The sequence below is a fragment of the Zootoca vivipara genome, chromosome Z2 (genome assembly GCF_965207765.1).
Source record: "Zootoca vivipara chromosome Z2, rZooViv2.hap1.1, whole genome shotgun sequence".
NCBI classification, from domain to species: domain Eukaryota; kingdom Metazoa; phylum Chordata; class Lepidosauria; order Squamata; family Lacertidae; genus Zootoca; species Zootoca vivipara.
This window is the reverse complement of record NC_142585.1, coordinates 45,677,071-45,701,328: the sequence shown is the minus strand read 5'-3', so window position 1 is coordinate 45,701,328 and position 24,258 is coordinate 45,677,071. Positions and strand designations below refer to the sequence as shown.

General features: G+C 50.4%; 3 protein-coding genes across 7 annotated transcripts; all 3 read right to left on the bottom strand.

The window, feature by feature from the left end:
- Nucleotides 1-202: 202 nt before the first annotated feature.
- Nucleotides 203-4,520, bottom strand: PHPT1 (phosphohistidine phosphatase 1). The gene is made up of 3 exons (XM_035114186.3): nucleotides 4,198-4,520; nucleotides 3,425-3,549; nucleotides 203-403 (listed from the first exon to the last, which is right to left on the bottom strand). The coding sequence occupies exons 1-3, from the start codon at nucleotides 4,343-4,345 to the stop codon at nucleotides 311-313; spliced, it is 366 nt and encodes a 121-aa protein (XP_034970077.1). The 5' UTR covers nucleotides 4,346-4,520; the 3' UTR covers nucleotides 203-310.
- A 2,661-nt stretch (nucleotides 4,521-7,181) lies between these two features.
- Nucleotides 7,182-13,557, bottom strand: AJM1 (apical junction component 1 homolog). 5 transcript variants are annotated; one of them, XM_060270213.2, is made up of 3 exons: nucleotides 13,491-13,557; nucleotides 11,685-11,755; nucleotides 7,182-11,066 (listed from the first exon to the last, which is right to left on the bottom strand). In XM_060270213.2, exon 3 carries the CDS (start codon nucleotides 11,019-11,021, stop codon nucleotides 8,550-8,552), a length of 2,472 nt encoding a protein of 823 aa, XP_060126196.1. In that variant the 5' UTR covers nucleotides 11,022-11,066; nucleotides 11,685-11,755; nucleotides 13,491-13,557; the 3' UTR covers nucleotides 7,182-8,549. The 5 variants fall into 5 exon arrangements, with proteins under 5 accessions (XP_060126196.1, XP_088521173.1, XP_060126195.1 ...); XM_088665047.1 differs by having other exon boundaries at nucleotides 13,359-13,497; XM_060270212.2 differs by lacking the exon at nucleotides 13,491-13,557 and adding an exon at nucleotides 13,308-13,449.
- Nucleotides 13,558-15,326: 1,769 nt separating this feature from the next.
- On the bottom strand, nucleotides 15,327-18,360 carry EDF1 (endothelial differentiation related factor 1). Its single transcript, XM_035113716.3, has 5 exons — nucleotides 18,269-18,360; nucleotides 17,472-17,523; nucleotides 16,096-16,256; nucleotides 15,669-15,762; nucleotides 15,327-15,590 (listed from the first exon to the last, which is right to left on the bottom strand). Exons 1-5 carry the CDS (start codon nucleotides 18,344-18,346, stop codon nucleotides 15,529-15,531), a joined length of 447 nt encoding a protein of 148 aa, XP_034969607.1. The 5' UTR covers nucleotides 18,347-18,360; the 3' UTR covers nucleotides 15,327-15,528.
- Nucleotides 18,361-24,258: the final 5,898 nt, after the last annotated feature.

Sequence of the window (24,258 nt, the reverse complement as noted above, 5' to 3'; positions counted from 1 at the left end):
AAGGTGTGGCTGTTTAGAATGGGGTGAATGCGCCTGGCTTTTGCCGCTGTCCCCCTGAGAATCCTGGGAACTGTAGTTTCTGGCAGATGCTGAGAAACTACCTGGAAGGGTTGTCGCGGGGGAGCTAAGTGGAGACGGGGATCCAGGTTCAAATCCTCTCCAGGTGATCAAAACGGCGTGTGGAATAACGGGAAATGTAGCATTTGTGCCTAGAACAGTTTTATTTCACTCCAGGTCCCAGGTGCGAATGTGACCCCAGACCGGATATTATTATAATATTATTAGGTGTGGGAAAATGAAACATTGGGGGTCAGTAGCCATCGTCTGCCCAGGTGACCTCATAGTCTGGAAAAGCGGCACTCAGTTTTTCGGTGGCCACTGAATGCTTTGCGCGCCCAAAGCCCTAAAAGAGAAGAGGAAAATTAGAGCAATACGAAACTAATATATAATAATAATAAATTTCTAATACATTTTAATGTATTTTTAATCTTTGTTGGAAGCTGCCCAGAGTGGCTGGGGAAACCCAGCTAGATGGGTGGGATACAAATAAATTATTATTATTATTATTATTATTATTATTATTATTATTATTATGTATTGTTATGATGTATTATAATGTAATTTAATTGTGCCATTAATACATAATAAATGAAAAATAACTATATAATTATAAAATACAAATGCTATAATAAAGAAGAAATAGGGATATAAAATTATACAAAAATATCCAAATAGTAACACGACGAAGTTTTATCATATAGATCTTTTTAGATATATAATGTATTATAGAATGATATATATTCTTAGTATCATTTTTATCCTTAATGCGATAGTATTCTTTGAACCGCCCTGAGATATAATAATAAAGAGCAGTTTAATAATAATAATAATAATAACAACAACAACAATATATTAGGTATGTTTTGTTGTTTAGTCGTTTAGTCGTGTCCAACTCTTTGTGACCCCATTGACCAGAGTATGGGAACGGTTTAATAATAATAATAATAATAATTAATAGGTATAGAGCAGTTTAATAACAACAACAATAAAGCCACTATATATATATATATATATATATATATATATATATATATATATATATATTAGTGTATTTCAGCCCGTTCAATAACGGGCGCTAGAAGATATGCGAGAGGAGCAGCGGGGCTGCGGCTTTCCCTCTCTCTCTAGAAAGAAAGAACAGTTTGGACAGGAGGGTTCAGTGACCGCAGTTAGACGATTACATTAGCAATGCCTGATCACTTAATTCAGAATACATGGATAGAATCATAGAGCTGGGAGGGACTCCCAAGGTCATCTAGTCCAACCCCCTGCAATGCAGGATTCTTTTTGGCCAACGTGGGGCTCGAATCCTTGACTCCCTGAGATTAATGAGTCTCATGCTTTAGTGAACTGATGGTGCACAGGGGAAGAATACGAATACTTCAGATGGCACTGCCTAGAAAACACCAATTCTCACATTCTAGGAGAAGAGAGTCGGCGCCCTGCCCTCGCCCGGGAGTGCTGCTATCACCGATGCACCTGTGACTAAGCCCAAAAGCGCAGATATATCGTGTGGGACCCTCCCCCGGAAGACACAATATGAAATATTGGCCGGGGGGGATGAGGGAAAGAGGGGGGCCAGCTGCGTCCCCCTTCTTGACGGGGCAGCGTCACTCTCCACGATCGCGTGAAAGGCTGTGTGACGGAGGAAACGACACCCTTTCATCCTCCCCACCCACCCCGTGAAAGCCAAGAAAGAAAGAAAAAGTTTCAGGAAGATCCAGCCTTTTCCTGTCCCTATAAAGTTGTCTCATCATCTGCCCAATAAAAGACCTAAGTGCCATAACAGGATCAGGGGCCAACCTGGCAGGACACTGGGGGAAGAAGGCGAAAGGCTGTAGCAAGTAAACAGGGCTGGTGAAGAAATCTCAGCCTTTTACCAGGGGACGCTGTGGCTTTAAACCACTCCAAGAAGGGTTTCCTCAAACGTCCCTTCCCTGCTCCGTTGCCTCGCTCACCCGTGCTCCGGTGTCTGATTAAATGAGAAGGAAGTGTGGGAGTGAAGCTCTCCCTTTAAGAGGCAGCCTGCAATGACAATTTCAACAATTCGTGGTTGCAGGCTGCCTTTTAAAGGGAGAGCTTCGCAGCCTCCACTCCCAAACTTCCTTCTCGTTTAATCAGACCCCAGAGTGCAGGGGGGGGGGAGAGGAAAATAGGATCGCTGAAAGGGGGGGGGAGGAAGAAAGAAGGACAGGGCGGGGGAGGTTCAAGGAGGTGAGAAAGCGAGCGAGGCAACGGAGAAGGGAGTGAAAATTACAATGGCAATTTCAACATTGCAGGATGGCATTCCACAGCTCTCACTCTTCCCCTCTTGTTCACATCGGCAGACTGAGGATGCCGGCGCTAGAACATCCCGGGGTTGCCGGCTCTGTCGGGTGGGGGGAGGGAGAAGCAATCCTATAGGGACAGCGGGGTTTACTGCTGTGTAAGCGGACAGAGAATTGTGCTGCTGGCAAAAGACGTGCTTCTTCTCTCCCGCCCGCTCCTTCAAGGCGCCCCTTGGAAGGAACTTCCTCGCTTGCCAGTCCACCGCCTCCAACCCCACACATTCGCCCCCCACCCGGCTCTGCTCTTTGCCCGTCACTTGGCCTTCCTCACACCGCATTGAAAACTGCCAGTTCCGGCTTCTATAACAAATAATTCCTTCCCCCACCCCCACCCCGCTTTGTGTGTGTGTCGGTTGAAAGTGCGCTGCGTATGGGAAGCGCGGCGGTCGGGGGTTTATTTGGATGGGGGGGGGGCTTCGGTTAGGTCGCCTTTGTCTCCAGTAGCCCCTGTGTTTGCGAGTGGGGCCGTTGGGCTCGGAGATGGGCACCGGGAGTGGTCTCTGCCTGTTTCCGCTCCTCCCCCGCTCAGCCTCTCTCTCTCGCTACAATAGTGCCAGCAGCGTGGCCTGCAGAGTGTAGCTGCTGCCGGGGCTGCTTCCCTCGGCCTGCTGCGCTGGCTGCTCTTCGGGCGGCAGAGGAGGTGGCAAGAGTAGCACCTCCACCTTGGGCCTGCCCCGCCGCCACCACCACCAAGAGGCTGCCCATTAAATTATGGAACCCGTTAAAAGATTGTTGGGAGCAGCAGTTGGCGGCCGCAGGGAAACGGTAGGTGGGGGGGGGGGAGAGCGCGCATGCGTGTGTGTACGTCGTCTCTGCTGTCCAATCCCTGTGTCCCTGGGGCCCATGAACAGTACCCCAGGGACACACGGGACAACTGGACGCAGGGACAACTTGGACATTATTATATAGGATATATATATATATATATATATATATATATATATATATATATATATATATATCCTATATAATAAAGACCGTGAGGGCCGCTCTAGGACCTAGTCCCGCCCGCCAAGAGGAGTCCCTCGCTCGCTCACCACGGAGTAGCCGTAGACGTGGATCCGGCGGGGGCTACTCTGGCGGGAAATCCGCCCGCCGCCCTGGCATTCGCACTCAAAGCCCAGCTGGGAGAGATCTTCAGATACGCGGTCATAGATGTCGGCTGCGGGTTAAAGTGTGTAAAAAATGCACATTGGGGTTTAGATGAGTGTATAAATCTAGGGTTTGTGTGTCCCTATAAGTGTGCGGTTGCTTATAGATTTGTGCGTATACTTGTGCATATAAATACATGTCTCTATAAGTGTGTGCTTGTGTGTATATTTGTGTGTATACTTGTGCATATAAATATGTATATATATAATTTATAGAAATATACCTATGTATCTATTAAATCATAATATTATTTAGTAATCTATTCATAGCATCAAAATAAAATGATGTATAAATAATAAATAATAAATAGATAGAAATAATAGGTATATATATATATATACACACACACAATTATAAATATCGAATCATATATATTACTAAATAAGCTTATGAAAACGTACAGAGAAAAACAAAAGTGACATGTTCCGTTCAGGATGAGGGCGCGAGGCATACGTGCCATTCCGCCCCCTTTTCAGCTCTCGCCCAATCAGAGCTCGTGTCCGGCGCGCTCTCCCCGCCTTCGCGTCCCTCGTGCTTAAGCCTCGCCCAATCGGTGCCCACTTCCGGCGTTCCCTCCCCGTCTCCCACGTCCACGTGCCTACGCCTCGCCCAATCGGAACCCGCTCCCGGCTTTCTGCGCCCGCCTCCGTCCCCTCACCGTGATACTCGGCCCAGGCGTAGCCGCGCACGACATCCTTGCCCGGTCCGGAGCCTCGTGGCGTGACCCGGATGAGGACGTACTTGAAGACGCCGTCGTCCTCGTCGATGTCGACGTCGGGAACGCGCTCCAGGTCTCCGTCCGCCATTATTGCTGCGCCCGCTGAGGCGAAAGGAGCGCCCACCAAAGCAGGCACGGGACCAATGGTGATTCGGCTGCTGTGAAGCCCCGGCCCTGAGGCGGGATTAAGTCCTTTGGCGGGCCGGCGCAGAAAGGCTCAGCCGATGGGTACGCCACTTCTAGCTTGCGTGACCAATCGAGGGTAGGCTGCCGCGCAACACCGCCCAGGAGGCGGGGTTAGTTCCTTTGATTGTCCGGCTCAGAAAGGCTCAGCCAATGGGTGCACCGCCAAATCGTGGGTCAGCTGCTGCGGAGTACCGCCCCCGGGGCGGGCGTACGTTTTTTGATAGGCCTGTCAGCCAATGGGCGCGCCGCTTTCGGCTTCCTTTACTTAATCGCAGGTCGGAGTGCCTTTAGTGCGTGTGTTGGGAGGTCAGCGTCCTAAGCTAACTACATTTCCCATGATGCTTTGGGGCCTGGCCATTCAAAAGACTTAGAAGAGCCCTTGGAATCGTCAATCAAAGCTCTAGGTGCAGCTTGGGAACTGAAGTTTCCAGGCACTGAGACCTCCAAGGAGGCGCCTTCTCCCCATTGAGAGCTAAAATTTCAATCACACCCCCCACCCTTGAAAATGGGGATCCACTCTCGGCTTTGTAGGGCTGGCACCAAACTACAGTTCCCAGCACGAAAATCACTGCCCTTTAAAAAATTATTTATTTTTTATAATATTATTTTTAAGAAAATCACTGCCCTTTTAAACAGCCCCATGTTTCTGCAAAGGTGTATAATTTCATATTCCCATAAAATATGTTGTGATTCATGGAGAATTGCTTTTTATTATTATTTCATTGCTGATCATCTCTGGTTTCTTTAAAGATCTGTTACTTTTATTATATTAATACTGTAATACAATAAATGTTAATAATTATTAATATTATTATCAATTATTTTTAGTAATAATTGTTATAATTGTTATAATTTTGATTCTATAAAAGAGACAGACACAGGGATTGGACGCAGAGACTGCACGCACACACACACACACACACATGCTCTCCCCACCCCTCTGCCTACAGTTTACCTGTGGCTGCGAACTGCCACTCCCGGCTTCTACCCCCAGCGACCAGCAGCCAGCGGGCGTCGCGCACACGCGTGCGCACTCTCCCCCCCACCCCGGCCGCTCCGCTTTGACTTTTCGGTCTCCGAAGCCCCGTCTCATGCTGGAGGTGCGCGGCAAGGCGGCGGGGGGGGGGAGAAGCGCTCCCCGCCCCGCTGCCTTGCTGCGCACCTCCAGCATGGGAAGGCGCTTCCTCGGCGAAGGCAAACAGGCGGGCTGCCTGCCTGCTTGCCTTTGTCGAGGAAGTGCCCGCTGTAGCTTCGGCTCGGCGGCAGCAGTGCTTCCTCGGTGAAGGCAAGCAGGCAGACAGCCCGCCTGTGTCCGTGGGGCACATGCGCAATCCCTGTGTCCGTGGGGCACATGCGCAATCCCTGTGTCCGTGGGGCACATGCGCAGTAGCGCAAACCCAGGGACACGGAATACTGGACGCAGAGACACTTGCACTTTATTATATAGGATGATGGTAATAATTTATTATTTATACCCCGCTCTCTTTCTGTCTCTGTCTCTTTTATAGAATCAAAATTATAACAATTATAACCATTATTACTAAAAATAATTGATAATAATATTAATTATTAATAATATTAATACTTATTAATATTCATTGTATTATTAATATAATAAAAGTAACAGATCTTTAAAGAAACCAGAGATGATCAGCAATGAAATAATAAAAAAAGCGATTCCCCATGAATCACAACATATTTTATGGGAATATGAAATTATACACCTTTGCAGAAACATGGGGCTGTTTAAAAGGGCTTGGCGACAGCAGCGCTTCCTCGGCGATGGCAAGCAGGCAGACAGCCTGCATGCTTGCCTTCGCTGAGGAAGCCGAAGCGACAACGGGCGCCGAGGGAAGCCGGCATTGGCTTGGCGGCGGCGGGAAGAAGGGAGGAATTCCTTCCCCTCTTCCCGCCGCCGCCAAGCAATCCCCAAGCCAAATTGTGGCGCGTGAAGGCTTGGGGAAGGCAAACGGCGAAAAGCCCCCGCCGCGCCGCAATTCGGCTCCGTCCCCCGCACACTTTGGCTTGGGGAAGCAGGCAGGGAGACGGCAACAGCCCGGGAAGCTGCGGGCTGTTGCTGTCTCCCTGCCTGCTTCCCCGAGCTGTAACGCAACGGGGGACAGAGCTGAAGATTGGCGGGCGCTGTTTGCCGGGGTTGACAAGCCCCGGCAACCAGCGCCCGCCGATCTTCGTGTCCCAAGGCTTCCCCTCCGTTCCCACCCAGCTAGCACCCGTTTACTAAACGGGCTGAATGACACTAATAGTACTATAACATTTTATATAATTAAAATGATTAAATAGAATTATAATTAAATAATTAAATAAATATAATTATATATATTAAATTATATTGAATTATTAAATCCAATATATTAATTGAATTTATATACCCCCACATTAAAAACTTGAATAGAAATCAATTCTGTGTGAATCCTATGGCAGGCGCACAGATGAAGGCCCAGCGAAGGAATTCCAGGAGCAAGTGATCGCTGCTCGTTTTCCTTTGGGATGATCAAAAACTGCTGCCAGATGGGCTGGATAATAATAATAATAATAATAATAATAATAATAATAATAATAATAATAATAATAATAATTTATTGTCCTTTTGGGGGGCAATTTGTCTCAGTTGGACAAAAGAAACAGAAATCATCGAAAGGGCTGGAAAGGGAAATGGGGTCCTCTGAGTATGTGCAGAGTCCCCAAGCAAAGGGAACATCAAACGGAGGCTGACAATGTTGTGGGTTTGAGTTCCATTTCATATTTATTCCAGGGAAATATTTTCTCCCCCCTCCCCATTTTTATACCTTTCCATATAAACGTACATATACATGCTTCTTTTTCTCTCCGGCATAAAATACCTTTACATAATTTGGCAAGTATATATATTTCTCTCTCTTTAAGGAAATAAATAGAACATGCATTCGTTTGTTCCGCACCATTTACAAACCGTTCCACCCTCAAAGGAAAAAATAACCTTTTGATGGGGTTTGGCATACATTTCATTCGTCTGATGCACCCATTTTACAGTTGATAAATGAAATAATAATATCAATATCAATCAATCAATCAAACAATAATATCAATGATCAAATCAAAAATAAGATCCATCGTTTTCCAAAATTGTCAAATAACAAAATCTCTTTTTTAAAATACAACATTCAATGGGCCCATTGTACAGTTCTCTATCTTCCTCAGTTTTGAAAGCCTTAAAAAGTGCAATAATAATAATAATAATACAAAACTTCACCAATCGTATTGATCATAGTCATCATCTGATAAAACATGTGGATCAGATTTGGCATTCCTGGAGGAAATAATAATAATAATTTATTATTTATACCCCAGCCATCTGGCTGGGTTTCCCCAGCTACTCTGGGCGGCTTCCGACAGAATTATTATCATTATTATTATTATTACTACTACTACTACTACCCCGCTCATCTGGCTAGGTTTTCCCAGCCAATCTGGGCAGCTTCCAAAATAATAATAATAATAATAATAATAATAATAATAATAATAATAATAATACCCCACCCATCTGGTTGGGTTTCCCCAGCCGCTCTGGGCGGCTTCCAACAGAATATTAAAATACAATATCCATAAAGGTCCCTTTTGGCGGTTTTTTGCTCTGTCCATGCGCCACTGTTTTTAAAATATGATTATTCTTTTTTTTTTAATTGATATGCCACCCTATACCCGGGGGGGTTTGAATAATCCCTTCGGTTGCAGTGATATCAAAAAACCAAAAGAATAATAGAAAACTTCACCAATCAATCTGGGATTTCCGGGGAATTGAAAACAGGTAGAGATTTCAAAGGCCAGAATCCGTTTTGGGGGCGATTGTCGATCCGAGGATCTCTTTCCACGTCAGAACTCCCTGCCACTTGAGCAAGGAGCCAGCAGAAAAAGGAACGAACTGTTTTCCATTTTGGATGTCCGTTTTTCGTCCGTTTGGGAGTTCTTTCCATTGGAACTGCCCGCCACTTGACCAAAGAGATGTCGCATGAACTACAGCCAAAGGAACAGAGCGCTGGTCTGGGTTTTTTGCCTGTTTGGGAGGAGGAGTTTCTCCCCCTTGCAACTCCCCACCACTTGAAGGTGGCTCACATCAGGTCGTCCAGCAGGTTGGGGCTGGCTACCCAGTCGAGGGTCCGGGGTTCGGATGCCGCCATGATCATGCAGAGGAATGGCTTGCCTGTCCGCTTGTCCACTGGGTAGATGGTGGTGGGGGTGAAGCGCCGCCCACCCTCCACAAAGGCGCAAAGCCGCTCATAGACCTGCGGGAACTCGCGTCGCAGCACCACGCCCCGGGCCCGGAGCTCCCGCTGGATGTGGACAAAGCACACCTCCCGGGCACGCCGTCCTGCCTCGCCCTCCTGCCCCAGGTCGGCTGTCCCCGGCGGCGGCGTCAGGATCAGCGTCTCCATGTCGCCGTTGGCGTGCGGCAGGCCAGGCGCCGCCGAAGCCAGCGCTACCTTGGCGTGCTTGCGGACTACGGGCGCCGGACGCTCGCCAGGCAGTGTTTTCCCGCCCACCGCCACGGTGACGTTGAGCACAAAGCATTCGCCGGGGTCATAGTCCTCCCCGGCACGGCGCAAATCCCCGGCGTAGGAGCCCAAGTCGCCAGAGTAGCCGCCGAGCTCCCGGAGCGAGAGGTACGTCGGCGACAGGAGTAAGCTCTCCAGGCCGAAGCGGAGGAAGTTCTCAGCCGAGCCAGGGCTGGGAAAACCGAGGAACAGGACGCCGCGCCCGCGAGAGAGGAAGCCCACCCGGGCCACGCGGGAAAAAGCCCGATGCGCCGGAGCATCCTCGCGGCAAAACCGCAGCACGTTTCGGCAGGCGCTGCCGGCCCGTCCGAAGACGCAGCGCTCCTTGTGCGAGGCCCAGTCTTGCCGCCGGCAGTGGCGCGAGCAGTAGACGGTGCGGCAGCTGTGGCATGACTTGAAGTAGAGGCAGGCGTGGAACATGGCCTCCGTGCGGCCACAGCGGGCATTGGAGCACATGAGGACGTCATCCTCATCAGTGCTGACGTCCGGAGAACTGGCCTCATGTGCCGCTGCCGGCTCTTTGGTGGCGCCGATCAGGTGCCGGAGCTGCTCGGAGAAGTCGCCTGTTTCACCACCTGGCGGTGGCGGCTTGTAGTCGATCACCAGATCGGTGATGAGCTCGTCCAGCTGCTCTAGGCTGCGTTGGCGTGACGAAGTATCGGGCGCGTCCCGGCGCCCATCGGCCCGGATGTCGTTGTCGGTTATGGTGATCTCAGGTGTCACGAACCAGCCGGCACGCCCATCACCGGCCGGCGACTTCTCCAGCAGCGAGTTCTCTGACAGCGAGAGAGCAGCGTAGCGTTTTGGCGAACTGGAGAGCGTCACCACCACAGGTGAGGGGCGCCTGGCATCTGGGGAGAGGGCCCGCAGTGCCTCGCGGTGCCCCAGTAGGTTCTCGTAGCTGCGCCCACGCCAAAGCGGCTGATCCGGGCGCCCGCGGGGCGTCAGGATGTTGTCCCACGACTTGGAGTAGCTGCGCGTGTCGGCTCCCAAGCGTGGCGTGCCGGCCTGCCAGGAGGACAGGGCGGGTCGGGGGGCCACCGGCGGATAGCGACATACCTGCCAAGTCTGGTAGGGCGCCGCGGTCCGGGCGGGTGGGTACCAGCCATTGTAAGGGGTGCTGTGCGGATGAGGGTACGTCCCCGACACCTGGGCGTAGAAGGCGCGGGGGTCTTCACCATAGAACGGTGGCTCGGTGGTGCCATAGTACGTCCGCCCGGGCGCCTCCTGGACGGGGTACGTCCCACTGTGGGCGTCAACGTAAAGGGTCTTTGCTGGGATCGGGCGGAAGCCAGTTTGGGGGGGTGGCTCATCGGCATAAAACGGGCCGCCATAAGGCGGCACATACCCTCCGTCATAGGCATCGGCGTAGAAGATCTTGAGGGGCGTCGGTTGCGGGTAGGGAATGCACCCACTCTCACCCGCGTTGTAGAGTTCTCCCGGCACCCGTTGCTCCCCGCTGTAGGTGTCACTGGGGGTCGGTGTGCGGGACATGGGCCAGACGCTGGGCACGGTCAAGCCTCGGGCGGGAGGCAAGTCGCTCCTTCCCGGGGCGTGGGCAGCCTGGCGCAGCGCCGCTTCGTCAGGCTTGATGTCCATGCGCCGGCGTGGGGCCCTTGCCTCTGCCGGTGGGGCGTTGCCGCCATAATGGGCACCAGAAAAGGGGGAGATGCGGCTGCGCTGCGGCTGAAGCTTGACTGGGTGCAGCTCGTTGGCGAGGCTGCGTCCGCGCCGTGCCGGTGGCGAAGCAGCCGGGGCGAAGGCTGGTGGGGCGCGGGGGGCGCTTTTTGAGCGCGCCCGCCGCCCCGGGTCTGGGTCTCTGGGGGCCTCTCTCCCGCGACGAGGCAGCGGCGGCTTGCAGGCGGCAGGTGGCGGCGGCTCATCGTCCAGCGACTCTAGGAAGTCGAAGCTGCGGCAGTGGCGTTTGTGGAAGGGCTGTGGTGCGGCGGACATGGCAAAGGGTAAGGCCGTTTGGACGTCGCGGTAGACCGTTGACGACAGGAGATCCGGCGGGTCGGTGCGGGTCATCTTCAAAGAGGCAGGCCCCTCGTCGTGCCGTCCTCAGTGCGAATCCTTCGGGATGGAAACAAATAGACAGGTGAAACTTGGAAAATCAGAATATCGTTGAAAAGTGCCTTAAGAAATAAACATCACTATGACATTTCATTAATTACATTCCATTTATAATTGACCCACCTAACGACAAATAATGACAATGACAACAAATAAAGGCTTGACATATCTTGCTTTGCATGTCATGCATCTATCTCATAGATTGGTTTCACCTTTTAAGTTGCATTACTGAAATAAAGGCACTTTTTTGACAATATTCTAGTTTTCCGAGTTTCACCTATATGAAGATGCTCAGTGCCTGAAACTACGGTTCCCAGGATCCTAGCAGCCAGGACCAACAGAAAGCTCTTGGGGGACTGCTATTCCTATCTCAGAGGCAGCTCTGGGAACTCCTTGCCTCTTGATCTGCGGCAGACAAAATCTGGGGATCTCCCTGCATCTAGAAATCTAACAGTCTTGATAAGCCTCTCGGTGCCAAATAGGACATTCCCTGCTCCTGGTTCTCTGGGAATCTGCGAACTCCCTGCTTTGTGATCTCTAGCAATCTGGGGAACTCTCTGCCTCTTGATAGCTAGCAGATAAAGGTTGCACTTGAAATTCAAGTTCTCTGCATCCTACCTGGCCTGGCAGGCGTCGCTGGGCATTGGGACGGTGCTCCATGCTGGTCCCCGGGGTGCCGGGCGAGGATCCTAGATTTCGAAACAGGACAATGGAAGACGGGGGCGACATGGATCAGCTGTGGGGGGGGGAGGCAAACACACTCTGCATGTGCCCAGGTTAGTTAGGATTTAAAGCCGGGAAGGGCCTAAGAGTCAGATGACCAATCGTTAGCGTGAGGCTGGGGGGGGGAGGGGGCAGGCTGCTCCCCTTCTGTTCTCTACAATTGGACCAAGCAGCCACCCCCCTACAATTGGACCAGGCTGCTCTCCTACAGGTCAAACTCGGAAAATTAGAATATCATTGAAAAGTGCATTTTTTCCAGTAATGCAACTTAAAAAGTGAAAACAATATAAGAGATAGATGCATGACATGCAAAGCAAGATATGTCAAGCCTTTATTTGTTGTCATTGTCATTATTGGTCATTAGGCAGGTCAATTAAAAATGGAATGTAATTACTGTAGTGATGTTTATTTTTGTTTATTTATTTCTATTTGTTTTATTCCTGTGGAATTCCCCCCCAAAAAAATCTTTTTGTAAAAATGAAAAATAAATAAATGGTAAGTTATAAATGCACTTATTGACAATATACTAATTTTCCGAGTTTCAATTGGACCAGGCTGTTCCCCCTTTGCCCCCACAACTGAACCAGGCTGCTCCCCCTCTGTCCCCCACAATTGGACCAGGCTGCTTCCCTACAATTGGACCAGGTGATCCCCCTTTGCCCCTACAATTGGACCAGGCTGCTCCCCCTCTGTCCCCCACAAATGGACCAGGCTACTTTCCTACAGTTGGACCAGGCTGCTCCCCCTTTGCCCCTACAATTGGACCAGGCTGCTCCCCCTCTGTCCCCCACAAATGGACCAGGCTACTTTCCTACAGTTGGACCAGGCTGCTCCCCCTTTGCCCCTACAATTGGACCAGGCTGCTCCCCCTCTGTCCCCCACAAATGGACCAGGCTGCTTTCCTACAGTTAGTTGGACCAGGCTGCTCCCACTTTGCCCCTACAATTGGACCATGCTGCTCCCCCTCTGTCCCCCAGAAATGGACCAGGCTGCTTTCCTACATTTGGACCAGGCTGCTCCCCTACAATTGGACCACCCTGCTCCCCCTTTGCCCCTACAATTGGACCATGCTGCTCCCCCTCTGTCCCCCACAAATGGACCAGGCTACTTTCCTACAGTTGGACCAGGCTGCTCCCCCTTTGCCCCTACAATTGGACCAGGCTGCTCCCCCTTTGTTCCTACAATTGGACCAGGCTGCTCCCCCACTGTCCCCCACAAATGGACCAGGCTGCTCCCCTACAATTGGACCGCCCTGCTCCCCCTCTGTCCCTCACAATTGGATCAGGCTGCTCCCCCTCTGTCCCCCACAATTGGACCAGGCAGGCCCCTCACTAAATTGGACCAGGCTACCCCCCCACACAAATGGGCCAGACTGCTCCCCCCTTTGCCCCTACAATTGGACCATCCCACCCCCTCCCTCCGCAAATGGTCTCATCTGCCTCCCGCCCGCCTGCGGCCGAGCCGAACTATCAGGCGCGGGTAGCGGGGGTGGGGTGGGGTAGGAACTGCGGGCCTTACGTCACCGCGGCAGGAACCACCTCGAGAAGAAGGGCGGAGACACCCCCTCGCCGGTAATCGTTTAAACGGCGATCGGTGCCCCCCCACCGGACAGGGAGGAAAAGGAGATGGTCTATTCCAACTCCCCCCCCCTGCGCGGTCAGGTAAAATTGAAGCGCCCCAAAGCGCCCGATGTCGCCTCACCTGTTCGCTCAGGCGCCGCCGCAGTGGCGGAAGCTTTCCAGCTTCGCAGCGCCACCGCGTGGCCACTGAGTAGAAGTGCGCCTTAAAGGGGCCACAGCTGGGAAATTGCTGGGGAGGGAAGCAGGCGGATGTTCAACAGGTAGGTAGGTGAGGCGAGCGATGAAGCTGGGCAAAGAGCAGGTGTTCGGTATAGTGGTTGGGGAAACTCAGACGTATGGGCGGGCGGGGTTTTAATAATAATAATAATAATGCGCAACTGGTGCAGTGCAAAGTCAGGAATCCAACCGGTCCCAGATCAGCGGAGGAGGCGCTTGAGCTGGGGAGCTCAGCCATATGGGCGGGGTTTAAATAATAATAATAATCAGAAGGTAGATGTGCAACTGGTGCAGTGCAAAGAGTCAGGAATCCAACCGGTCCCAGATCAGCGGAGGAGGCGCTTGAGCTGGGGAGCTGCTGGCCAAGCCCAAGCCATGAACCTGAAATTCCTCCAGGCTGGGAAGTTGCCCAAGGACAGCAGGCAGAAGTCCAACTGGGAGGGTTGGAGAGAAGCAGGTGGATGTCCAATGGGTGAAACCCTGTGGGAGGGAGCGGAGGTGGAGACTCAGCTCAGCTCAGCAGGTATGGAGGAAAGAAAATGTGGGTTGGCGGAAGGCAGGTGTTCAATTGGTGCAGTACAAAGCGGCGGGAGTCCAACCAGCCAAGACCCAAATCCATAGAAGAGGTGCCAAGGCAAGCCGGAGCCCAAGCAATGAACCCCCATCCATCTGTGAAGCCACCCAAGGGCAGCAGGCAGAAGTCCAACCGGGGAAACGGTGATGCCCGATGAGGATTGGCTGTTCTGGGGGCTTCTTCCATTGTGGTTTTAAGAGCTCCATATTCATTGAATCGGTTTATTAAATTGTGTTTGTGTTTTTGTATACAGCTTGTATCCACGTTGAATTGTGTGTTTTTAATGATTATTTAATTCCCCCCTTCCAAGCTTTTTAGGTGCTCTTTTTAAAACAACAACAACATCAATTTATTACTAGGAATAGGTTTGTGTGTATAATCATAGACATGGAGGTGAAAAATTGAAATTCTAAATACACGCACACACCAAAAATATAGTGTTTTTCCTGCTATATTGCGGTTCTCTCTCCATCTGCTCCTCTTTGGAAAGCTGGCTGGGCTTGGCGCCCAGTCAGCACTGGCAGGTGGAAGTTCCACCAGGCGCCCGGCCTGCGCTTGGCATCGTATCTCGGTGACGCACCTTGCACCTGTCTCCTCCTTTTTTGTCTCCTTTGATCGCCTGATCGAGTGGGCATCCCCCAAAGGATTCTGGGAGGTGTAGTTTGAAGCTACCAAGGGGCGCTCTAGTCTCCTTTCAACACGGCATCTCCGCCAAGGATTGTAGATGAGGCTTCAAAGGTGCTCGCTAGTCCCCCAAAGAATTCTGGGAGATGTAGTTTGAGGTTTCTAAGGTACTCTCTAATCCCCTTTCAACACAGCATCCCCACAAAGGATTCTGGTAGATGTAGTTTGAAGCTTCTAAGGCGCCCTCTAGCCCCCTTTCAACACTGCATTCCCATGGAGGTTTCTATGAGATGTACTTTGAAGCTTTTAAGGCACTCTCTAGTCCCCCAAATTCTGGGAGATGTAGTTTGAAGCTTCAAAGGCACCCTGTAGTCCACTTTTAACACAGCACTCCCGCAAAGGATTCTGGGAGCTGTCATCTAAGAGTGCGGTGAGCAGGAGACCCCCTATTCCCCTCCCAAGGAGCACCGCGATGGGCCCTTTCAGTGTGGTGCCCCTCCCCCCAGGGATTCCGGGAGTCGTAGCGCACAAACAGGCTGCGGATTCGAGATGCGCAAAACATTTTATTTGCTTTAAAGAGGAAATGGGCAGCCAGTTGGGACGTGGCTTTCCCCACCCATTCATAGTCGAACTCTGGGAAGCAGGAGGGAGAGAACAGGGTGGGTGGGTGGGGGGAGGCCCCGGGCGCTGCAGGGCGCCCGGCCGAGACCCCTCGAAGACCCCCCCCGAATTCGAGGCTTTGTCCTCACTGCGCCTTGGGGCCCTTTTCGAGAGGTTTCCCGATGTCCTTCCCACGGAGCTTGAGGCCTGGCGGGAGACAAGAGGGGGGGTCAGCTGCACGCCCGGAGCCCGGCCCCCCGAACCCCGAACCCCGAACCTGCTTACCGATGGCTCTCTCAATCTTGCCCAGCACCTGGTTGTTGGGGATGGCCTTGCCCGATTCGTAGTCGGCAATGACCTGTGGCTTCTCGTTGATTTTCTGAAAGAGAAGAGGGGCATCCCAGGTGAGTTTTTGGGGCCAGAATGACCGGGGGCCAAACAGGGCCCAAAGCACATATCTGGCAGGGGAAGAAACCTAGAATTAAATTTAAATTGTGAACAGATATTAAAAGAGAGGGCTTCGCCTTGCCAGACTTTAAATTATATTATGAAGCATCTTGCCTCTGTCGGTTAAATGAATGGATGTTTTTTAGAAAATACAGATCTGTTAGATTTAGAAGGTTTTTTTTTTAAAAAAAGCACATTCCTTTTTCAAAACAACAACAACAACAACGAGGAGGAGGAGAAGAAGTTCTCGTTTTCTCATCCTTACCGTTGCCAAGTCCTTCTGGGTGAGCCCCTTGCCCTGCCGCCCCTGCTGGATCACTTTGCCCACCTCGAGGGGCACCCGGTCATGGTGGAGCTCCTCTGTCTCGCGGTCCAGCTTGGCCGTGTTCTTCGTGATGGAGTGCTGCTTGTTCTGGCCCGCTGCCCCTGTGAGGAGGGACACCTAGAGGCATCAACATCCGCGGCGACGTCACTTCCTGCCTGGGTAGGAAGACATTACTTCCTGCCCGGGCAGGAAGTCTCTCTCCCTCTCTTCCCCGGGAAAGAAAACCCACTGTGTCTTTCTCCCACTCTGAGGCCTGTGGGTATAGGGCAGTCAATCAATTCAATAAATAATAATAATAATAATAATAATAATAATAATAATAATAAATTATTTATACCCCGCCCATCTGGCTGGGTTTCCCCAGCCACTCTGGGTGACTTCAAAAAAATATTAAAATACAATGGTCTGTTAAACATTAAAGAATAAAATACATTATATTAGACAAGGCCTTGGTTGGAATAAAAATGAATAATCACTGCATTTTTCTGTGTATAATAGGTTTCCCCCCTAAAAAATCATGTCAAAAATCAGGGGGACATCTTATACATGGGGGGGGGGAGATCCATAGCGACATCACTTCCTGTCCAGGGTATAGGGCAGTCAATCAATTCCAGAAATAAATTTGATCCATTCTATTTAGACAGGGCCCTGGTAGGAATAATAATAATTTCTGTCTTTTTCCGTGCAGAGGCATACCCAGGATCAAAATTAGGGGGGGGCAAGGGCGGGAGGGGAGGGGCCACAGTGGGAATGTGGGCGGGGCTACGTGGCCTGCGCCTCCCAGCTCTTCCGAGGAGGCGGCCCCAGGCTCCCACTCCCGGCGCGAAGCTCCAGAGGTGCGCAGGGAACACAAGCTTGTGGCTGCCTCCTCCACGCCTCCCAGCTCTTCCAAGGAGGCGGCCCCAGGCTCCCGCCGCGAAGCTCCAGAGGTGCGCAGGGAACGCAGGGAACACGAGCTTGTGGCTGCCTCCTCCACGCCTCCCAGCTCTTCCGAGGAGGCAGCCCCAGGTTCCCGCTCCCGGCACGAAGCTCCAGAGGTGCGCAGGGAACGCAAGCTTGTGGCTGCCTCCTCCGCGCCTCCCAGCTCTTCCGAGGAGGCAGCCCCAGGTTCCCGCTCCCGGCACGAAGCTCCAGAAGCGTGCGGGGAACACGCGCCTGTGGCTGCCTCCTCCGCTTACGCTCCCCGCGCTCCTGCTCCTCCGCTTATGCTCCCCGCGCGCCTCTGGAGCTTCACGCCGGGAGCGGGAGCCTGGGGCCACCACGCTGCGCCCCTCAGCCTTCTGCCTATGCCCATGTTTACGTGTATAAGAACTTACATTTCTTAGAGGTCTCCACATCGTCACCTCTCCTCTGAGCCGCAACGACAGCCTGGGAAAGAGCCATAAAAAGAATGAGGATTAATTCTTCTTTTCAATGAATGAATTAGGCATTTAATAGACTTTTCGAAGACATCTGAAGGCAGCCCTGTTTAGTTTAATATATTGTATTAAATATATTTAATATAATTTAATATAAAAATAAATATAATTATAAATAATTAAATGTATTTAATAGACTTTTGGAAAACATCTGAAGGCAGCCCAGTTTAGTTTAGTTTAATATATTATAGTAAATATATTAAATATAATTTAAAATAAAAAGAAATATAATTATAAAAAATAAAAATATATAATTTAATATAAATATATTAAAAGCTAAAGAAAATAGCTTTTAATGTTGAACAGACCATTGCATTTTAATCTTGGGTTGGAAGCCGCCCAGAGTGGCTAGGGAAACGCGGCCAGATGGGCGGGTACAAAGAATAAATTATTTATTATTATTATTACTTTTATTACTATTACTACTACTCCTATTATTATTACTATTATTATTATTATGTTTTTGTTTTGCAACCAGGGTCCTGTCTGATATTATCACCAGAGGGTGGGGCTTGCGGGCCGCCGTTTTGGGCGGGAAACTGCCCCAGCCAATGGGGGCCGTCGGCAGGCGTGGCCTCGGGAGGGAAAGGGGCTTATGAGGGGCGCGTCGCGGCCCGGCCCCCTTCAGCACGCCCCGTGAGAGGGCCGACGGCGGTTGTGGCGCGGGTTGGCTTCCGCCCCGCCTGCCCGCTCACCTGCTTTGACTTGGCCTGGGCAGCGCTGGGCCCCTTCTTGCGCAGCACCGTCACCGTGTCCCAGTCGCTCTCCGCCATGGCGCTGCTGCTCTGGGTGGCTCGAGCGGCCTCTCGCTCCCCATTGGGCGCTCGTCACAAAGGTCCCGCCTCCCGCTAGATAGTCCGCCAATCGGCTTTCCCTAGCCTGAAGGGGGGCGGAACAGCGACAAGCCGACGCCGTCGCGAGATTGGCAAGTTGGGGGTGCGTAACGCCCCTTGCTCTTGATTGGCGAGGCACGGGATGGGGAGTATGCGCAGAAACGGCGGTGGTGCTGTATAGCATGCGCAGAAACGGTGGTCGGACGGCCCGGGCTGTAGAGCATGCGCAGAAACGACGGTGGTGACTCTCTTGGCCGACGTCACCTTAGACTTGCCGTATGTACGCGAGGGAGCGCCCCTTGCTCTTGATTGGGGAGGCCCGGGGTGGGGAGCATGCGCAGAAACGGCGGTGGGGCTGCCCGGGCTGTAGAGCATGCGCAGAAACGACGCGGGCTGTGGAGCATGCGCAGAAAGGACGATGGCGCTGCCCGGGCTCTAGAGCATGCGCAGAAACGGCGGTGGTGCCCGGGCTTTGTAGAGCATGCGCAGAAACGGCGGTGGAGACTCTTTTGGTAGACGTCGCCTTAGGCCTGCCGTATTTACGCGAAGGAAATGCGCACCTCAATTTTCAAAGTGGGAGGCCGCTTTTATAGCTTGCCCGCGATGCCCTACTCGGCCCGCCCCCGCTTATATTATCGGCCCGAGACTGCCGGAGAGTTCGGCTGCGCGGCGGAGAAGCCAAACCCACCGACGGGGCAAGGAGGCGGGGGCGAACAGAGGTCAGCTCCTGCATTGGCGGCCTAAAGAGCCGGTACTGGGGGGAGAGCCGTCTGTGTTGCCGGAGGGGGCGGCGGGGGAGATTTAGAGGAACATGGCAAGATCAGAAGACACGGCTGTTTTCACGGCGGTGGCCACCCAGGTCATAGCTGTCAAGTTCTCCCTTTTATTAAGGGACATTCCCTTATGCTGAATAGGCTTCCTCAGGAGAAAAGGGAAAACTTGGGGACAGGGTAAAACGCGGATCCAGATGATTTAAAACGGATCCTCATGAATTCATATGATTTTTTCATTCAAATAAAAAACAACAACACCATGATACTGTAGACCATGTCTTAGTCTGTAGGCACCACCAAAAAAATCACGCATCTACTGCTTCGTGCGGCCACAATGGCGCAAAAACGTGGTTGAAAAACACGGATCCTCATGATTTCTCCATTGGGCCACCACAAGCTCACTGTCAAATCACATATCATTTCCAGGGCCACAGCCTGCACAACAAGAATCATGGATCCACGACTTCCTGGCGACAGTAGGGCACAAAAACATAGTTTTGAAGGACAGATCCTCATGGATCCTCATGCTTTTTCCATGGGGCCACACCTTACTTACTGTCAAGTCACATATCATGCCCAGGGGCACAGCCTGCACCACAAAAATCACGGATCCATGGGTTCCTGGAGACAGCAGGGTGAAAAAAAGTGGTTTTGAAGCATGGATCCTCATGGATCCTCACGCTTTTTGCATTGGGCCACCCTGAACTCGCTGTCAAATCACATATCATGCCCAGGGGCACAGTCTGCACCACAAAAATCAAGGATCCACAGCTTCCTGGTGACACCATGGCCCAAAAACGTGGTTTTCAAGCATGGATCCCCACGGCGCAAAAACGTGAACGGCAGAAGATGAAAATATTGACAGATCAAGTACAGTGGCAACTTGCAAGATGAATGCCTCACGCAACAAAAAAACTCGCAAGACGAAAGCGTTTTGCTTTGCACGAGGGACTCGAAAGACGACGAGGTTTTCTGGCTGAGTCCTGAAGTCACATTAAATCCCAGTTCAAAGCAATGCAATCTGTCCAGAGGCAAGCAAGTCTGCTTTTCCTTCCTCTTGATTATCAGCCAATATTTAGTGTATGAACTGAGTTACCAAAGGACTAAACCTGCATGTGGATTTTCAATGATTTGTCAGGAGTTGGTGTCAGTTGAAGGAAAGCTGAACAGAGATGGAGGAGTAGGTATAAATCCCATCCATAGGGCCAGAACCTGAGAGAGCTGCTGTCCTTTGATGATGGACATGGAAGAAGCCAGGCCATTAGGTGTAACTTCTTCCATGAGTGTAGCACTCTTCTGGGAAAAGCCTCACCTATCCCAGAAAAAGAAAACATCCTTCCATAGAACTCTTAAAAGGGCAGGAACACTCTCAAGGACTGACAAGGTAGTCAAGAGATCAAAGAACAGCAAGCAAGAGAAAACCCCACAAGGGCACCCCTTAATAAAATGATGAAATCCACCAAGAACATCCCTGAACTCAGGTATGGGGAACCCCCTCATGTTACTGCACTACAACTCCCATCATCCCATCATCCCTGGTCGCTGGCTCTGCTTGCTGGGGCTGATGGTAGTTGTAGTTCATCAATGTCTGGCGGGCTAAAGGTTCACCACATTGGTGCTAACAAAATGGTTCCTTGACAGGATCACACTTCAAAATGACCTTAACAGATTAGAGAACTGGGCCAAAGCAAACAAGATGAATTTTAACAAGGAGAAATGTAAGGTACTACACTTGGGCAAAAAAAAATGAAAGGCACAAATACAGGATGGGTGACACCTGGCTTGAGAGCAGTACATGTGAAAAGGATCTAGGAGTCTTGGTAGACCACAAACTTGACATGAGTCAGCAGTGTGATGCAGCAGCTAAAAAAGCCAATGCAATTCTGGGCTGCATCAATAGGAGTATAGCATCTAGATCAAGGGAAGTAATAGTACCACTGTATTCTGCTCTGGTCAGACCTCACCTGGAGTACTGTGTCCAGTTCGGGGCACCACAGTTCAAAAAGGATACTGATAAGCTGGAACGTGTCCAGAAGAGGGCAACCAAAATGGTCAAAGGCCTGGAAACGATGCCTTATGAGGAACGGCTTAGGGAGCTGGGTATGTTTAGCCTGGAGAAGAGAAGGTTAAGGGGTGCTATGATAGCCATGTTCAAATATATAAAATGATGTCATATGGAGGAGGGAGAAAGGTTGTTTTCTGCTGCTCCAGAGAAGCGGACACGGAGCAATGGATTCAAACTACAAGAAAGAAGATTCCACCTCAACATTAGGAAGAACTTCCTGACAGTAAGAGCTGTTCAGCAGTGGAAATTGCTACCAAGGAGTGTGGTGGAGTCTCCTTCTTTGGAGGTCTTTAAGCAGAGGCTTGACAACCATCTGTCAGGAATACTTTGATGGTGTTTCCTGCTTGGCAGGGGGTTGGACTGGATGGCCCTTGTGGTCTCTTCCAACTCTATGATTCTATGAGTTTCACACAAGAGTCTTTCTAGCCTTACCTGGAGGTGGCAGGGATTGAACCTGGGACCTTCTGGGTGCAAAGCAAGTGCTACAACATCGAGCTATAGCCTTTCCCTAAAGTTACCCAATCTTTCTATGTCCTGAAAGCCAGAGGTTTCAAGATTTACAGCTCTAACACAATAAATACACAGTTCCTATTGGTTTATTCGTTTGCTTGCTTGCTTATTTTTTAAGAGAGGCTGGGGGTGGGGTGAATAAGGGATCAATTATCCTTTTGTTAATGTGGTACTTTTCAGTTGGCAGTTGCTGCCCCCTAATGACTGCAGCTAGAATAACAGGCTGACAAAAGAGTCTGATATGCCTCTTGGCAAGTCTCTGTTCTCCTACCGGTAGTTCTCCTGGCTTACCAGGGAAAGTGCCTATTTTCTGAAAAACTGCTTGTCAAAAGTTCAGGGTGTGTGGCAAGATCAGAGACATAATTTCCATTACACGCAAAAAAACCACACACCCCAAATAAGTCAACTTAGTTGGCCAATAAGTGCAGGAAAGAATCAAAATCCACATTATGGCCATACCATTAGAAGGCCAACCAAAATGTCTTCAAACTGCATGCAGGCTTTCAGGTTCTCAAGAAGTTAACTTTGTAGGTGCTGGATTCAAATGAAGTCAGCAGTGTGTGGGTCCCTGGAATTATTTCTGTAACTGAGAATGGGGCGTTCCACCATTCCTCCCTCAGGCCATCTGTTGGGGATTCTTTAGTTGAGATTCTTGCATTGCAGGAGGTTCGGCTAGATACCGTTTGGGGTTCCTTCCAACTCAGTGAGTTGGTGCCCCTGATACCAAGGCAAAATAATGTTTCAGCATATCCAGTGTCTCACCTACAGATATAAAGGAGAAGTAGAGCTGTGTATCATTGATATTATTGACAACGCACTCCAAAACATGGAGAGTCCTGGGACACCTTCCAGGTGGGGAAGGCCAGTGAGGCTGGGGGGAGTTTTCAGGGCCAGATGGAAATGCCTGTATTTGTGCCCCACACTGAGCCTGAGGTTTCCCCTATCCTTTTTACCTCAAACCATCTCTCAACCCCAAATGGGCCGCCTTCCTGAAATGATCATAGACCCTTCTCCAGCCCAGTTCCCTTTCGCCATACTCATCCTTTCTCCCCTTGTCCAACACTCATTTCCTCCATGTTAGGGGACTCGTAAACCTTCACAAGATCAACACTGCCTCTCTCTTTTGAATAAACATTTAAAGCTGGGGCAGCTTTTTGTGTGGTGCTTTTCCCCTAAGGAACCTAAGGAGGGAAGGCATGGGTCCATCAGCCTGGCTAGCTCAGAACTGGTTTAATCCCAGTGTTCAACCTGGAAATGTGGAGCAAAGTACAGTACCATAGGTGGAGACTACACACATCTGTTGAGTGCTTTTCTTTGCCACTGAGCAGCATAATTAATCCATTTTTTATGGATTAACTGTCCATTAAACCAGGACTGGGGAAGCTGTGGCCTTCCTGATGTCCTTGGACTCCAGCTTCCATCACACCAGCCCAAGTTGCCAATGAACAGGGATGATGGGAATTGAAGTTCATCAGCCTCAGGAGGGCCACATTAGCCCTACATTAACCCCATGTGTACAAAACAGAACCAGTTACTAAACATGACAAAATAAGAGCTAACAACTCTAAGCGATGCACAACATTTGGGTTTTGCCACCTGCATTGTAATGGATTTATTAGACCTCTCAAGAAAGGTATTCAAAAGGGTCTCTGAAGGATCGACATGAAGCCACTTCCGAAAGGGATTAATGAGAGTGCTGTGTGGAGCCAGAAGCAAAGCTGGGCAGAGCAACAGGTTCTGAAACCATATGCTATCAGTGCTCCCAGCTACGTACGTGACACCACAGATTTTCTGAGGAAAATACAATATTTGAACAATCTTCCTAACAATACTATACTAGCCACTATGGATGTGGAATCTCTATATACCAACATCCCACACAATGATGGTTTACAAGCCATAAGGAACACCATTTCAGATAAAACCACAGCGGACTTTGCTACCAAACTCTGCCACTTTGTCCTTACCCACAACCACTTCAAATTTGGTGATGACCTGTTCCTCCAGATCAGCGGCACAGCCATGGGCACCCGCATGGCCCCACAGTATGCCAACATCTTCATGGCAGATTTAGAACAACGTTTCCTTAACTCCTACCCACTCAAACCTCTCCTGTACCTGCGATACATTGACGATATTTTTATTATCTGGACACATGGACAACAGACCCTGGAAACCTTCCACCAGACATTCAATGACTTTCACCCCACCATCAACCTAACAATGAACCAATCTATGCAAGAAATACATTTTTTGGACACTACTATAAAAATACAGGATGGACGTATAGACACCACCTTATACAGAAAACCAACTGACCGACAAACATATCTACATGCTTCTAGCTACCATCCCAAACATACCAAACAATCCATCGTATACAGCCAGGCCTTACGTTACAACCGCATCTGTTCCAACTCTACAGACAGAGAATCTCACCTAAGAGATCTACAGCAAACCTTTTTAGAACTAAAATATCCACCTGATGAAGTTAAACAACAGAT

Coding starts and splice junctions, on each gene's coding strand:
- EDF1 (XM_035113716.3), bottom strand. CDS start 18,346: ATGGCGGAGAGCGACTGGGACACGGTGACGGTGCTGCGCAAGAAGGGG. Junction 17,524..18,268: donor CCCAGGCCAAGTCAAAGCAG/GTGAGCGGGCAG, acceptor GCTCTTTCCCAG/GCTGTCGTTGCGGCTCAGAG. Junction 15,591..15,668: donor CAAGATTGAGAGAGCCATCG/GTAAGCAGGTTC, acceptor GTCTCCCGCCAG/GCCTCAAGCTCCGTGGGAAG.
- PHPT1 (XM_035114186.3), bottom strand. CDS start 4,345: ATGGCGGACGGAGACCTGGAGCGCGTTCCCGACGTCGACATCGACGAG. Junction 3,550..4,197: donor CGCCTGGGCCGAGTATCACG/GTGAGGGGACGG, acceptor TTTAACCCGCAG/CCGACATCTATGACCGCGTA. Junction 404..3,424: donor ACGTCTACGGCTACTCCGTG/GTGAGCGAGCGA, acceptor CTTCTCTTTTAG/GGCTTTGGGCGCGCAAAGCA.
- AJM1 (XM_060270213.2), bottom strand. CDS start 11,021: ATGACCCGCACCGACCCGCCGGATCTCCTGTCGTCAACGGTCTACCGC.